At 44.3% G+C, this 16840-nt stretch overlaps 1 protein-coding gene across 1 annotated transcript in view; it reads left to right on the plus strand.

Annotated features, from left to right (window-relative positions):
• The first annotated feature begins 2409 nt into the window (after window positions 1–2409).
• Hsd17b4 (hydroxysteroid 17-beta dehydrogenase 4) overlaps window positions 2410–16840 on the plus strand; it is an 80564-nt gene continuing 66133 nt past the window's right edge. The window contains exons 1-2 of the mRNA XM_052742175.1: window positions 2410–2592; window positions 4372–4425. Coding sequence (XP_052598135.1) covers window positions 2535–2592; window positions 4372–4425 — 112 coding nt within the window. The 5' untranslated portion in view covers window positions 2410–2534. The remainder of the gene's footprint in view (window positions 2593–4371; window positions 4426–16840) is intronic.

Below are 16840 nucleotides of genomic sequence, written 5' to 3' on the forward strand. Positions count from 1 at the left end.
ATTCCCCTCTTTGAGCTAGCTTGAGGAAGTTTGGCTCCTCATTGTCACCGTAGCTGTAGAGGTTTCCCCAGAGTGGCTCAGGGCCACGAAACCCACACTGTTACAGAGTGGTCGCTGAGCTCATGCCAGAGTCAGGTTCCCGATTCCCTAGACTAATTTTTATATTTTAACTTAACGCTTCTCTTTTAAAATGCTCGCACACTGGGCTGTGCGTGGTCAGTAAGGAAAGCAGAAAACCCAGCTAGGCGCGGGACAGACGTGCCTTCCGGGCAGAGGTGGCCTCTACCCTCATGGTTGGAAGCCACTGGGTCGGAGAAAAGGTCCCAAGGTCCCGAGCTGGACGAGCCCATGGCATACTGTACTTCCTCTCTGCTTCCCCCTTTAACCACTGTCTGTGGGTGCTGGGCATAAAGCAGAGCCTGGAGCCGGGTAGGCAAGTGTCACTGGCTCCCTATTCTGCCCCCCTCCCACCTAACTTTCTCCATTGACTCTGCTTTTCTATTCGAGAATTGTGTGTTCACAGTCTGAGTGAAGGAGGTTGGCTTTACCGACGGAGAAAGACTTAAAAAAAAAAGCAGAAAAGAAAGCAAAGTGGGTTAGTAATTTCAAAATTATTTTCCTTGCGAGGAAAGTGTAGGAGTCAGGACAATGGGCCAATAAGGGTTTAATTAGCATTGTGTTAGTTTATTTTATGTAGATTAAGCTGGAGAGAACCTCATTACCTTGGCAGCTGAAACTTGCCTGTTTGGAAATTTTGGCCGTTAGCTGGCTAATTTTTTTCAAGGACTAAAAATCTTAAAAAAAAAATTATGTTGCACCCAGGATCTCACTCATGCCAGGCAAACTTTCCACCACTGAGCTCCATCCCCCCACCCGCCTTTTACCTTGAGTCCTGCATGCTCTCTGAGCTGGTCTGTTTGGCTTTCAGTGAGCATGGGGATTCAAGGGTCAAATGCGATAAGCAGATTTGAACAGATGGCTGTGAGAACAAAGTACTGGCTGAGCTTTGGGCTGTCAGTGAAAGGCCGTGAACTTCGGAGTTGAAGGTGTGGGTTGGGCAGCTACTCCTCTTGCTCTGCTGGAGCACTGAAGCCACATTTCCAGATCTCAGAACTAAAGTTGTTGGTTAGGTACCTACCCCAGAGTCTTCACTCCCTTTCCTCAAACACAACTGACTAAAACTGAGGCCATATTCTCTTTCAGGAGCGGCTCTTCCCGTTGTTTGCTTTGATGACTGACCCACCATAGCATATCTTGTTAAGGCAGAGTATGTCGTTCAGTTCCTTACCCCTCACACCCAACGACCCAGAAAGACCTATTCACGCCATTCGAAATGCACCCAAAATTTTCCTCTTCAACATTTCCCCTTCTGTCCTCTTTTATCTCTTCCCAGATCATTTAGACATTCTTGCCCATTTCTCCTCAGCCCTCCTTAAAAGGACAAAGTGACCTTTCCATAAGGAAATGTCTTCTAACCACCCTCCGGAGTAATCCTGCTCAGAACCATTTTTCTGCATGAAATTCATACATTGAAACATGATCTAACTAGCTCTGTTTAGTTTTGTGGCTCCATTCTCTTCCTGCCCCAACCTAGCTAGTACCTCCTCTCCCTATCATGCTCCCCCCACCCCAATTTAAACACTTCTGCTTCACTTCCTTGGAACAGCCTTTCTTTTTTTCTTTTTCTCTCCATGGGTGCATAGTGTTCCTTTATGTTGCCACCATCTGTCAGCACACCTACACACTTTTCTCACAAGTCCTATCAGGCTGCAGTGCCATTGAAAGTTAATCAGCACACTGCCAATAGCATCCAAAGTCTTTTTGCTCAGCTGTAAGTTTGTTTCTAAGACCTGGTTGCTCAATATTTGTTGGATAAATGACTGACACTGTATGGCTGTTCCCAACATGTAAATACTAAACTCATTTAGCCGCACTTTTTTTTTTTTTTGGGATCCACTGTGTCTGTTTGGGAAAGGCAGTGGGGGGCGGGGGGGGGGGCTCCAGCATTCTGAGTTTTGACAGTTTCAGAATGATTTTCATATAGTAGATCCAGGGGATACACTCTGAGAAGTCTTGATCACTGCTACGAAGGATAACTTTCTTTTTTAGAAGCTATGTCAAAAAGCCTCTCCTGAATGGAAGCCAAGTACTATTTATCTAGGTCAGTGGCTGAACTCAGATCACGTCGTTGAGTGAATGACGAAGCTATAGGGAGCTATATGCAAGGAGAGTGCGGGACCAGTCATTTCGCCACACAGATCTTGGCAGCCCTCTCTTCTAAAAGAATTTCCAAGCCAATTCTCTTGGACAAATTTTTTCTCACGCAGCGGAATCGTCCTGGACTACATTTCCCAGGATGCCAAGCCAGGCCTCCCCCATCCCCCCACGCAGGCGCACTTGGAAACAGACGCCAATTTCCTGAAACCCGTAGGTCGCTTGTTGGTGTCCCGCCCCTTCTCTCCCGGCTCGCTGTCCTGGTCTGGCAGAGCGTACCCAGGGGCACTGCCAGGGTGTGCGTGGTGCAGGCTAGACTCATGGCTTCGCCGCTGAGGTTCGACGGGCGTGTGGTCCTGGTCACCGGCGCCGGGGGAGGTGAGCCTCGCGCCGGGCCCGCTGTCCCGATGGCAGGGCTGCCGGGGTGCAGCTGCGGGCTGCGGAGAGCTCGTGCCGGATTGAGAGGGACCCGGGTGGGCCGGGCACGCAGGGTCACTGGGCACACCGGGACACTGGGCATGCAGGCAGGTGCTCCGGAGTCCCCAGCCGGGAGGGAGCTTCCAGGACCCACGGCTTTCCCAAGGGAGATGTCAGCAAGGTTGCTTGGTGCACAACTGGGTAAAAGTTCGTCCTCTCTCGTGCGTGGGCATGGAGTGTGCGTTTTGCTGCCTTTGGACGCTTAGGCCTCTGTCAAGTCACATAATGGGCTTAAAAAGACTTCTTGGACCTGGCGTTCCACCCAGGGGACTGAGATGTCAGCCCCTTGACTTTGAAAGGTCGGTCTTTGAGTGTTTGTTTTCCTCCGTCTCATGATTCAAGTTCTTGAGAGGGCCGCACACACCAAAGTTCACCGGGAATTGTGGCAAAGGTCTCACACTCAGATGTGTGAAAGGGCGAGAGATGATACGGGGATAAGGTAAGAGGAGAACTTGAGAGCAAAGGCATTTCTGAAGTGAGCCAGCCAGTGGGAAAGCTGCCAGTCTTTTATTTCAAAATAAGAGAATTGCAATTGAAGCAACGCTAATTTTAAAGGACAGGAAATTAAACAACTCACACTTAGGTAGATGCTTTGCAGTGAAATTTCTCGATTAGTTTCACCCCAGTGAGTGGCCTCTAACCTCCAAGTGTAAGGCATTAACTTAATGGAACTTTGATCTCTCGCTCTTAAAGGGGCTCTCATGCACCAATCGTTATTATCGAGACAGGGTCTCATCTATCCCAAGCCGGCTTTAAACTTCCTCCCTCCATCTCCCAGGGGCTGTCATTACCCATGTCTGCCACCAACACTGGGAAAAGTCTGATTAATTTATCCATTTTGGTTTATTTGTGTACGTATTTTTCAATTTACCCCAAATATAAATTTCCTATCAAGCTTCTCCACTTAGCAATGAAATGTATCAACTAAAATTGAGAAAAAAGTTAAAGAAGTTTAAGCCAGACAAAAATTTCCCATTCCTGGTTGCTAGCCTCCCTGGTCAATTCCTCAAAGCTCATCCTCTACTTGCCAGTCTCAGGTATTCAGAGTTAAAATGATTTGCAGTTGACAGCAGCATGTTCAAGGTTCAGCACAGGTTCTAGAAATCACTAGATAGTTTAGAACAGGAAAGAATTCAGCAGAAGAATTTGGGTTTGTGTTGGGGTTTTGGAAGTCACCCCTTTGATCTGTCATTGGATCTCTGCCATAGTCTAAGTGGCCTAGGACATCAGGGACCTGAAAGTAGGGAAGCTGCCATTCAAGGATTAGGAGACCAGATCAAGTAGTTACCTCTCCAGGCCCGGTTTTTTAAATATGAGGGATATTTCAAGAAAAGTAGCTTCTTAAGCAGCAAATGCCAGAGCCCTGGTAACGTGGTATCTTTGTCATTTCTACTTTTAAAATTTCACAAAAATTCACCTAGTGATGGACTCTAGTTCACACTTGGCGTCTAGCAGCCAGAGAGGATGCTAGGGAATGGTGGGGAAAATAGATGGGAAAATATGGTTCTAACTTTTCTAACTTTCACAGCCAGAAGGAGGATGTTGAGAGTACCAGGGAAGATGCTGCCTGCTATTGTAACTTAATTGTTGACTTGTTATTTTAAAATGGGAGATCAAGTTTCATGAACTAAAATAGTCATACTGACATTTCCCAACTTTCTCTTTATTTTGTTTGACTAGGATTGGGCCGAGCTTATGCCCTGGCTTTTGCAGAAAGAGGAGCATTAGTTGTTGGTAAGTTGTGGTTTTCTTTTAAATTAGTAGCTGTCAGCAAAAATACAGTTTTCACAAGTGCCCTTTGTCCTCCTAGCACACAATTAATTAAGGTTTAATTTCATAGTTTTTACTTCTGTCAGAGAATTTTTGAGTTTAAGGCTAACTTTTTTCCTTTTTTAAAGTTGCCTTATTTATTTATTTATTTATTTTAAAAACCTGGCTTGCTGAGATTACAGGTATCCATCACCATGCCCGGCTTTACTCACTTTCTAAAGTGAACTATTTTTGTAGACTTTCTCATTTACAAGAATTGATAAAGAGGTATAAACATTGATTCTTGGCTTTAGTCTTGTGGGCTGTTAGTTTTTGAGGTAGGAGCTCATCCTCTGACGAGAGATGAAGGGAGAAGTCCTCGGTAATACCTTGGTAAAAAGTAAATAATTGAAGTTGGAAGTTTGGAGTCAGGAGGCCATAATGATGAGTTATCTATCTCTTAAAAACAATTTCAATGGAAACTTTTTTAAAACTTAAAAAAAATTGAATCCTGATGTCAACTATGTGAGTGTTAGTTCGGTGATGGGGTGGAGACTGACGAAAGGTGAGCTCTTGTAGACTACTGAAGGATTTAGTAACCTGCATAGTTAGGATTGGCCTCGTGTGTTTGTCCACAGTTGGGAAAGAATGAGTGCTAGAGCAGGGGTATATGCAGGGCAGATGATCCACCCTGATGACTTGTTGAAACATATTTCCTAGAATGAAACTGTTGGCTGGCAGTGGTCTCCTAAACGTGGACACTGTAATATTTGGCAAGGATGTATATTTCAGTCTCTCTTTGACAGGTCTTCTTGAGGATGTTTCATGGCCAGGCCTGAAGACACGTGCTGTTACTATTTTTTCTTTCTTCGCGTGCTATGAAGTTCTTAGTATTTCTACCCCGTTTAACCTGTTTATTTATCATGTAAATTCTACTCACAGATCTTGTTCAATCTTTCCTATCTCCCAATGGACCCAAGAACATTTCCGTTTGCAAAGAGAGCCTTTTGGTCATTGGTGCTTTTATTGTTGACAAGTTCTTTTCTGGAGGAGAGGCTGCATGAATCCCTCCCCCTACTTTTGTTTTAACTAAGAAATGAACATGGTATGTAAACTTGTTTTAAGCCAGGGGTCATGGGGATCCTTGTAATCCTAGTACTTAGGACGTGGAGACAGGAGGATCAGAAAGAAATTCAAGGCCAGCCTAAGTTACATGAGAGACTCTCTCAGAAACAAAAACAACCCAAAACAAACAAGCAAACACTTCCCCCCCAAACCAAACCCCAAACCCCAGAACAGCAAACCAAACACATACAATTGCATAGACACCTTCCACCCCCACATCACCAGTCTTTTTTCTTAAATAATTTCACAGCAGGCAAGCTTGGGCTCTACAGTCAAGCTCTTTCTTAGAGTCTTAAAGGAAATAAACTACAGTGTTGTAAGAGCGCACATCAGTTCTTGTTTTCCTACAGCCTTTGAATATGTCAAATTCAGATGGTGAGTGTTTGAGTTCAAAGAAGAGATCAAATATACAAAGACAGTATGTCTATTCATTCCCTCATTGCCTTGGGATGGTTGTTGTGGTATTGTGAAAAGTCCTAGGTGAAAGTCCTAGAAGGCAGAATTCAAGTATTTGCTGAACATGGCAGAAACTGTTTTAGTTAGTTGTTCAAGGGCAGGATTCAGTCTTTGTGAAGCTATAGACAGACAGATACACACACACACACACACACACACACACACACACACACACACACACACACACACTCTTTTAAGTTTTGAGACAGTTCTTTGTAGCCCAGCCTGTCCTGGAATTTGTTATTAACCCTGGCTGGCATTCATCATTCAATCTTTCTGCCTCAGCTTCCCAAATGCCGGGTTACAGGTGTGCACCACCACACCAGGCTTGATACAGCGGACCTTTTTGATGGTTGCTTACCTTTTTCTTCATCCGTGACTTTCCTGAGAACGTTGTGGGGGCCACCAAGGCAGTTTGTTCCCATCTAATCAGTACTGTGCTCTTCTTCAGCATTAGAAACAAAAAGCATTGATGTCTTGATTCAAGGCCTCAAGGTTGCAGTGTGGAGTGCTAACCTTTTTGTTAATTGTTTTTGTTCATTGCGGTGATTCAGCTTATCTTGTTTCCGGAAGATTGACCTACCATAGATCCTGTAATTGGCTCAGAGGACAGTAAGAAGTGTAAGACCTCGAGAAGTAAAGTAGCTTGTCTCCCATCTAAATCATCTTATGCTAGATTATAATGAGTTTACCGTTTCACATTGTAATGGCTTGTCGTGATAGACAGATGCTCCTTCTTTATATGACCATTCAGCTGTTCTTGTACTGTGATCTCAGATGACAGATCAACTCTTACCTGGAGCATTGCTATTGGGTCAGAGGGGACATAATGCTGTGTGCCAGACAGTTTATGTCAACTTGACAAAGCTAAAGTCATCTGAGAGGAGGGAACCTCAACTAAGCCTCCATAGGAGCCAGCTGTAGGCAAGCCTGTAAGGCATTTTCTTAATCAGTGATTGATTCAGAGGGGCCCAGCCCATTGTGGGTGGTGCTGTCCCTGGGCTGGTGGTCCTGGGTTCCATAAGAAAGCAGACTGAACTAGCCAGTGAGGGTCAAAGCAGTAAGCAGCACTTCTCCGTGGCCTCTGCATCAGCTCCTGCTTCCTGCCTTGTTTGAGTTCTTGTGCTGACTTCCTTTGATGATGGACTATGATGTGTAAGTGAAAACCGAATAACCCCTTACCCTGCCCGCCTTGCTCTTGGTCATGGTTTTCATCACAGCAGTGGAAACCCGAAGACATGTTGGATCTGTGTGGTGGTTGGCTCTAGAAACTCCTCTTCAGAAGTGGCTTGGTGTCTTCCCCTCCCGTTTCTGTGACCAAATCCTTTAGCCAAGCCTGAAGCTAAGGGCATCATTTAAGAAATGCTCTAAGTTCGTGATAATACAAATGCTGTACTTTATATCCCACTTTAATATAAAGTATTATGGAATATTTAAATTTGGGCATAAGATTTTCTTTTGTTTTAACTAAGATACAAGCTTCATTTTAAACCTCCTTTCAAGCCCCATGTTACTAGTATCACACACCTGTAATCCAGTGCATGGGATTTATACTCTAACAGTCCGAATTTGGTTTTGTATAAATTACAGATTTCAGTAAAGGTTTGCACATGTCTGAGGTAGGTGCTGGGAACTGAGCAGGAGATGAGCTGTACCCAGCTCTCTCAGTAATGCTTTATCTTGACAGCATGAACACAAGACAGATGCAGGTCTTCTAGCAGGAACTTCAGTTGAAAAGTCAGAAAGTTTTGTCCTCTGGAACTGAGGGAGTAGCATCTTGGACAAGTTAAGTTACACTCTTATGAACTGAGATGGACATGACTTCCTTTCTGTGCTGTGTACTTACACAATAATGGGTGAACCAGATCTTAATTCCTGTGGGCTACAGTCAGTGTTTCCACCCTTGTGTGATCCCGACAGCTGGGAGATAAGTCAATGAGGAAAATCCATTGATTGACCTTGAAACCAGGTGAAAGTTCACGTCTTGCCTCTATTGCCTAATTACATGAGCTCTTTGTAGCTACTTTCCCTAATTTGTAGGATTACAGTGAGATTAAATTGTATGAAAAATTGAAGACCTTCATAGAAGATAAAGGAACCAGCAATTCACCAGAGTACCAAGTATACATTGTGTGCCAGAACTGGACTGAATCCATAAGTCCACATGAAATCTTGCAAAAGAATGGATTTTAAAAAGGTTTTTTTTTTTTTTTTTTTTTTTTTTTTTGTGTGTGTGTGTGTGTGTGTGTGTGTGTGTGTGTGTATGTGTATTCGATGGTGTTTGTGTGGAGGTCAGAGGACACCTTTCAGGACTTGGTTCTCTCCTTCCACCATGTTGGTAGGTCTTGGAGATTAAACTCAGGTCATCAGGCATGGCAGCACAGGAGCTATCTCACTAGCTTGAAGCTGAGATCTTGTTCCCTTAGTGTTATTGGGAGGTCTTGTCTTCCTCCAGCCTCCACCAACCGGCACAGCAGCAGTCTTGGTTCTTGTGTTGATGAGAAAGAATTCAGAGAGCGGTAGGTAAGGTAAGTAACCCAGAGTGTTTCTAATAGTAATAAAGTAAAATTGCACTCTTTAAAAAATCATTTATCATACATGTTATGGGTGTTTTGTCTGCTTATGTCATTCACTGTGTATGCCTGGTGCTCAGGAACTGCAGTTACAGAGGGTTCTAGAACTGATATGTATGTGGGTGCTGGGAATCGAACTTGGGTTCTCTGGAAGAACAGGGAGAGGTCTAACCATTCAGCTGTCTCATCTGCCCTGAAATTACACTCTTGAGGCTAGAGTGGACTGAGTGTGGCAATGCTTCTCTCTCTTTGTGGGGTCTTCTGTTTCTCTCCCTTGGCCCAGCAGGGGCAGCCTAAAGGGGTTGGTCCCTTTCCTGGAATTGGGCAGGATTTTTGGAAGACCCATTTACTCACAATTTATTCTGTTATTAGGTTTTTGAGGTGTAAGGGTATGTATGAGGGCTTAACTAAAGTTTATCTCAAAATGGCAAAGGCGTACAACACATGCCTTGTGGGCACTGGTGGGAACTAGTTGAGACTATTGTCCTTGTTTACTCAGAGCTGGTGGGTAACCTTGGCAGTTGGAGGCCCGGTGGAAAGTCTATTTCTCTTTGTTCCATACCCATTAGCCCACAGATTCCACATGTGTACCCTAACATGAGGAGGCAGCCCAGTGCCCTTGTTTAAAACATGTCTCCTCGAGATACTTAAAGAAAAATGCCGGCTTTAGGCATCTGTATTCTCTGCAAGTATAAACAGTGCTTCATTTGGTAAATCCAGAGTGCGCACTGACTGAGTGAGCAAGTGAAACATAGACCACGAGGAGACAGACTGAAGAAGCATATGCAGATGCCAGTGTATAATGAACAGACTGCATTTGCTGGCTTCTCCCTCGATGATTCTATGAGCACTACCAACCCAGTTATGTGAGAAAACCTCCGAGTCACGTTACAGTGCCTCTTTCTTTCTTTTTTTTTTTTTTTAAAGATTTATTTATTTATTATGTATACAGAAGAAGGTGCCAGCTCTCATTACAGATGGTTGTAAGCCACCATGTGGTTGCTGGGAATTGAACTCAGGACCTCTGGAAGAGCAGTCAGTGCTCTTAACCTCTGAGCCATCTCTCCAGCCCACAGTGCCTCTTTCTTACCGGTTAGAGGAAATCTTAATAAACGTAATAGACTTAGCATCAGTTGGAGCTGTTTGTTTACCCTACAGTTAATTTTTGAGTGTTATGAAGAGAACATCATCTGCTAGACAGAGCATTGTAGTGGGAGCTGTGTAGGATTTTAGGGTCCCTACTTTGTTTTTTCTTTTTTTAAAAAAAAATTGAAATGAGATCTTGTTGTATAGCTTAGGTTGGCTTTGAACTTGTGAATGTCCTGCCTTAGCCTCATTCCTGCTGGGAGTGTAGGCATGTGCACCTATGCCTGGTGGCCCCTACTTTTAGGAAGCTTAGGTTGCAGTAAGAAGGCACTAGAAAGATACACAATAATATTCTATGTGAAAAGAAAATAAATAATGATAGATGCTGGGAGGGGAAAAAATGAAGACTGATTGGGATAGAAAATGCTGCAAGAGGACTTTGAGGAGAGACCTCCAGAAGTGGATTGTGAAGGACTGACCTGGAGATCTGAGGTTCAAGAGTTTCTGCCAGAGATGCCAGCTGGTGCTGAGGCCCTGAGATGGAGACAGGCTTTGATGTGTTTTAAAGTTAGCAAGGGGGTCAGTGTGGCTGGACTTGGTGGGGCCACTGAAGGGAGTGAAAGTTAGAGATGAGAGCATCGAGTCAGCAGGAGGCTGGACCGGGTGGCTTTTGACCCGATTCCGATGGTGAAATAGTACAGAGTGTGAGTGGAGGAGCAGCGTGACCTGGTGTAGGGGGTTAATGTTTTATTTGGTTGCTGATTGAGGACTACATGACCCAGACTGAGAGTGGAAGGGAAATGGAGGGTCATGATGGTTGGGTACATGGGTTGGTTGTTTTTACATAGGCTTTGTAATTTTTTATTTTTATTTTTTTCGAGACAGGGTTTCTCTGTGTAGCTTTGCACCTTTCCTGGAACTCACTTGGTAGCCCAGGCTGGCCTCAAACTCACAGAGATCCGCCTGGCTCTGCCTCCCGAGTGCTGGGATTAAAGGCGTGCGCCACCACTGCCCGGCTTTGTAATTTTTTAAAATGAAGATAAACAAGTATAAGCAAAGAGGCGAGCCAGAACCTATTGTAGTAATCCACCGCATAGGATTTGGTGTCCTCCAAGGCTTCATGTGGGGAAATTTAGTCGTGTGTGTGTGTGTGTGTGTGTGTGTGTGTGTGTGTGTGTGTGAGTGAGTGAAGAGGGTGAAGTCTAGTCTGATAACGATGTTTTGAGGTGGGACCTTTGGAGGAGATTAGGTTTCAGTGGACCTTCTGTGCACTACCCATGAAATCTGGTGGCTTTCTGAGGAAAGAAGAGCCAGGGATAGAGAAATGCCGGTTCCACCTCTTGTCATGTGGTCATGTGGCGTTAATCCTGTCATGTCCTGGCCCCCATGTGTACATAAAGGTCACCCTCAGGTACCATTCATCAGGAGCTGGCTCTTACTGGCTTGGAGCTCACTCATTTAGTTAGACTAGCAAGCTCCAGGTATGCTCTGTCTCTGCTTTCCCAGCCCTGGGATTGAGTGCACTGAAAGACCCTAACCTTTCAGGCTTACACCCACAAGCCTCAGGAAGAGAGAAACTTCAAGCACCAGGAAAGTAAAAATCTAGTTCCAAGGGCAACCTGACTCAGCCACTACTCAATCACCCTTGCCACAATGTAACAATATAAAAAGATTTCTGTTAAGAGATGTGCTCAACTGTGACTGGGATAGTTGCAGGTGTTCCAGGAAGGACCACTGTGACCTTTGTGTAAACTCCACTCCTGCCCTGATACCCCCCTTGAGGTTTCAGGAAGAATGTGCATGCGGATTCGACTGTACCCACTCTGTGATCACCCTGTGATCAGGCCATGAAATAGTATGGGAATTGTAATCTTGTGGGTTTTGTGGGTTTTTTTCCTTTAAAAGCCCTTATGGGGCTACAGTAAGATGCGACTCTTGCTCTTGGGAGCAGAGAAGCCCTTCTGTACAGAAGCCTTAATAAATTCCTGGTGCTGTTGCATCAACTGGACTGGAGTCTGGGTTCTTGGGGTGCCCACTTGAGACCCTAAACTTTGGGGTCCAACATGCACCACCATACACAGTTCTTTCATGTGGGTTCTGGGGGTTGAACTCAGGGCTTCATGCTTGCAAGGCAAGTCATTTACTGACTGATCTATATCTCAAGCTCCATGTCCCTCTCCCCTCTTGGACACAAGAGCTCATGTAGCCCAGGTTGACCTTGAACTCCATATGTTAACAGAGATGACCTTGCACTTTTGGACTTCCTGCCTCCACCTCCCAAGTGCTGCAATTGCAAGCGTGTGGCTCCTTGCTTAGTTTTTGTGGTACAGGTACTCTAACCCAGGGCTTTGGGCCTGCTAGCAAATGTTGTACTAATGCAGCTATAGCCCCGGCCCCTCAACCTCTTGTTTCTGTATAAAACAGCCCGCTTTAGGTAGTTTGCTATGGTAAGGAAAAGCACACCATAAAGCCATGCAAGAAGTGGTAGTGCCTTCGAAAGGATGGTAGGAACGGAGGTTAAACTCTGGGTATGTTTTGAAGGTAGGTGGGGTGGGGTTTATTGAAAGTTTATATGTGAATTGTAAGGGAAATCAAAGTTAAGGATGATCTCAAAGTTTTTGAGTTGAGCGTCTGAAGAATTAAGTATGTCCATTTCCTAAGTCTGGGAGGAATGAAGAGGAACAGACAGGAGACATTTCTGTTCGATTTGCTGTAGGCAGTGGGGGCAGCATTCTGAGATGGAGGTGAGGGGTAGGTTGAAAACATATTTCCCTTCTTTATTTTCCTCCTCTTCTCTCTCTGTCACTGCCACATGTAGCCCAGGCTAGCCTAGAATTCAATCTGTGGTCAAGGATAGCCTTCAACTCTTGATCCTCCTGCCTCTGCCTCTTGAGTGGCCAGTCTCCGTTACATACCCACTCTTGGTCTCTGACATAGCAGGTCCCAGACAGAAAACAGAATATTAGATTTAGTGCTTAAATCGGCTGGTGCTACCCTGTGTTCCTCCTCTGACATGTAACCGGAGCATTCTCCTGTACAGGGAGTGTTTAAAGCCAGAGCTCTGATTACTAACTGAGTACAGAAGAGCAGGAAAAGAGCGCCAAGGATCAGTCAGTCTTCATCTTTCATTTCCAGTTTTCTTCTCCTTTAAGGAGATGTTGGCCTCCTTGGTGAGGCAAAGAAAATCAATTTGAGGGATGGCTAAGGCTTGGCTGCTGGTGTTGAAACTGATCCCAACTGTGCTGAGCTGTTTTGAAGAGGATTAAGCACCCTTCTCAAGGAAAAAGGGCTGAAGGAGCTCTCCCTTGGACTCCAGGCCCTTTTGTCACATAGGCCTCAGCCTTCTTCCCCTCTGGATGATGCAGCCACAAGGCACCATTGAGGAAACAGAACTGTAGAGGGAAAAAGACCTTGACACACAGATAAGCGCGGAGGAGCCAGCTGCTTTCCTGGGATGCCAGGAGTGATGCGGTTTACAGTCTGGTGACCCTGCTGTCTGATGGATGGGTCAGGGTCCACCTGTATCTCCCACAATCTACGTTTTTACTGAATCCCAGACCCTTCCCCCTAAATCTTGAGCATTGCTTTTAGGCCATAAAACCCATCCTTATGAGAGATGTCATTTGTACTTCACTACTAAGTGACTTCTGTGTTATCTTAGGGCCAGACTCAGCCTGACTCGCACCAGCATTCTGTTGGCCTCAGTCATTCTCCCTAGACCCTTGTCTTGAGCATTGTCCCATAAGTCAACGAGAAACCATCTTACAGATGAAGCCATATGTACTTTGTAAAGAGCTCCAGTGTAAACATGTCTTAAGCTTTGCTCTACTTACAGGACTGAGTTAATTGTTATCTGAATACTACTCCCCGCCACCGTCCCCAAATTATGCTGTGCTTAAGTATGGCCAAGGTAAAATGATCTGGACCAGACTCTAGAAGTCTTGGTCCAGCACCACTTAGAGTAAAATCGGGTTGAGTTCATTCTTACCTCACTCTGATGGTTTTTCCCTGTCTGCTGTAAAGCCTGCAGGGGAACCCCCCACAGAGGACAGTCCTCAGGTAATTTTGGGGCTTGGGCATTCTAATCACTAGACCTGTCAAAAAATAAATTCTATTCAGTAGCTACCCAGTCTGTAGTGTTTGGTCTGAGCTGCACAAGTGGGTGAAGTCAGGAAGCTAGTCCAGGATTTTGCTTTCTGAGTGGCTCTTCACTTCTGAGCCCTTCATACATTTAGATACATTGTAGCCATTCAAGAAAAGATTCCTCCTGAGTAAAGACTGGATAGGTCTTTTTTTCAGACAGTAGGACCAATATGATAGCCAGCCCGGTTTTTCCCTCTGTTCCCTGGCAGTCAGGTAGCTTAAGATGAAGCTGGACAAGGTCCTCAGCAAACACTGGCTATGCCTTGTAGAAGCTGTTTTTCTCCAACATAAGTATTGGTAAGTCACACACACACACACACACACACACACACACAAACAAACACACACATATATAACACGTCGTTAATTTTTCTTTTCTGTCTCTCTTGAAACAGGTGGTATTGTCAGATAACTTAGTTTGCCCTTGAACCCCTGATCATCCCGCCGCCACTGCTAAATGCTGGGGTTGCAGATACTTTATATTTATATTTTTAAAAATACTTTTGGAGGCCAGTGAGATTGCTCAGCAGGTTAAGGCCCTTGCAGAGAAGCCTTATGACTGAGTTCCTTCCCCAGGACCTATGCTGTGGAAGGAGAGAACTGACTCTGCTTTCAACTTCCTTATGAGTCCCATGGCACCTGTGTGGCCCCCAGATGCATACACTTAAAAATTCTTTTTGGGCCGGGCGGTGGTGGCGCACGCCTTTAATCCCAGCACTCGGGAGGCAGAGCAGGCGGATCTCTGTGAGTTCAAGGCCAGCCTGGGCTACCAAGTGAGTCCCAGGAAAGGCGCAAAGCTACACAGAGAAACCCTGTCTCGAAAAACCAAAAAAAAAAAAAAAGAAAAAAAATCTTTTTGGTAGTAATCAGGACATAAATATAAACTGGTTAAGAAAAAAAATTCATTGGGACCAAGCTATTGTAAACTTAATGAAATGCTTTTTTTGGGATGTGGGAGGTGCTAGGGATTAAATACAAGGCTTTGTGCCTGCCACACACATGCATATGTTCTGTTTCTACTGCTCTCCAGCCCCAGCTGAATGAAATGACTTTTCTTCTTGTGCTGGGAATTGAACTTAGAATTTTATACATGTTGGGGAAGTGCTTTTCCATTGAGCTATATCCCCAGCCCCAAAGTAATTCTTTTTAAAAACATTTTTTCAAATTATATTATTATTATTATTGGTGTGTGTGTATGTGTGTATGGAGGGTGGGGGTGTGCACACCATAATATACGTATAACATTCAGAGGACAGCTTGTCAGTTCTCCCCTTCCCCCATGGGAGTCCTGGGGGTTGAACCCAGGTCATCAGGCTTGGTATAATCTCCTTTACCCATTGGGTCATCTGGCTGGCTTTCATCTCCATGGTCAGTGGAACTGGATATGACTTGGTGACAAATCCTTTGAATGTTACATGACTGAAAATGTGTACATTATGCAGCACTCTTTAAATTAAACCAGTATTACTCTTGGTGGGTGGGTGGAGAGTTAGAAGAAATTGCTGTATAAACTATATATAAACTATAGTGGAAAGAGTAGCCCGTGATTAATGAAAGCACTGAGTGAGCCTAGATTATATGGCATCTTTGTGTGTGGTCCAGGGGCATTTTAGATTCTGCTGATCCATGAACTTCCAATATAGCTGTTATTTACTGCAACTCTGAGAGTAGATTTTTAGGAGAACCTGCCCCCAACCCAACCCAAACAAACAGAACAAAACAGTCCTTAACAGGCTGCCCAGCTAGCTCACCGATGTCTCTAAAATGACAAGAAAAGGGAAAAGAATTTGCTTAAGAAACAAAACCAAAAACCTTCCAGGGTGTGAGCTGATTCTTTTTTTTTTCTTTTGAGACAGGATCTGATGTAGCCCAGGCTGGCCTAGAAATCACTGTGTAGGGAAGGATGACTTCGAGACTCTCGATCCGCTTTCCTCTGTCTCCCGCACATGCTGGGACACCTGGCCTTTGAAAGGGATTTTTAAAGGGAGAGTTTACAAATATAGCCTACTTTAGAAACTTGTGATGGATCCAGCTGTCATGATCTTCCCACATACGCCATTAGCCCGAGGGGAGTGGCTGCTTTCTCCTTTTCTCTGTATCTTCCTCAAGCGAACATGCTTGATTTTCTTAGTAGAAAAGGATTATTCCTTTTAAGGCCAAGTAGCTTGGGGGTGATAGTTAGAGGAGCACAGTGCCGTTGCAGTAGGAAGTCCTGGCTCTAGACTAAATTTTGCACATGTGAGTCTGAGTTAAAGTGTAAACCATGTTTTCATCATTGAACACAGGAGCAGATATTATTGCGATCTCTTGAAGAACCATGGAACACAGGAGCAGTTATTATTGTGAACTCTTGAAGAGCCATGGACAATAGATGCCTCAGTGTATAATTGTTAAAAGATGGGATGCATACATAAATAGAAACTACTTGGCTTGTTACTATTGCATGTGGAACTTTGAGCATGCATTGGAGTGGCTTGCTGCATAGCATGGGTACCGTCACTTCTTTTCAGATTTGATTACAAATAAACTTGTAAATCATTGCTTCCTCGGTCATTCAGCGCTTGAACAGCGTGTTTCTAGTTCTGTGATTGAGACCTGGTGATTGAGTGAATTTGTTAGGTTAGTCCTCTAATATAGAGACCTTTTGAATATCTGTTCCAGTACTTTTAACTCTGCATTAGCCAACCTTCCCTGTTTGTGTGTCTGGTTGCATTTTCTGACTTCTCCACTTGGGGACAATGTTTCACTACACAGTGGAAAAATTCTCTACTTAAATGCTATATTTGTCAGTTTTGTCTTGGAAGTTCTTGTGCTATTTTATTTTATTTTTTTAAAGGAGGAAAGGGAAGGGGGAAGTAATGTAATTATATTTTAATTAAAAATGTAAAGTTAATTAAAAAGAGTCATCAAAACTCTTGCTTGTCTCAAAATTTTGATTATTTTTAACTAGTTGTTTTCTGGCATTTGAATAATTGCATGGAAATGAGCAATTAATAGAGTTCGGATTTTGAAGAATA

Source organism: Peromyscus californicus, unplaced genomic scaffold, assembly GCF_007827085.1.
Source record: "Peromyscus californicus insignis strain IS unplaced genomic scaffold, ASM782708v3 Scaffold_17__1_contigs__length_78620276, whole genome shotgun sequence".
Taxonomy (NCBI): Eukaryota; Metazoa; Chordata; class Mammalia; order Rodentia; family Cricetidae; genus Peromyscus; species Peromyscus californicus.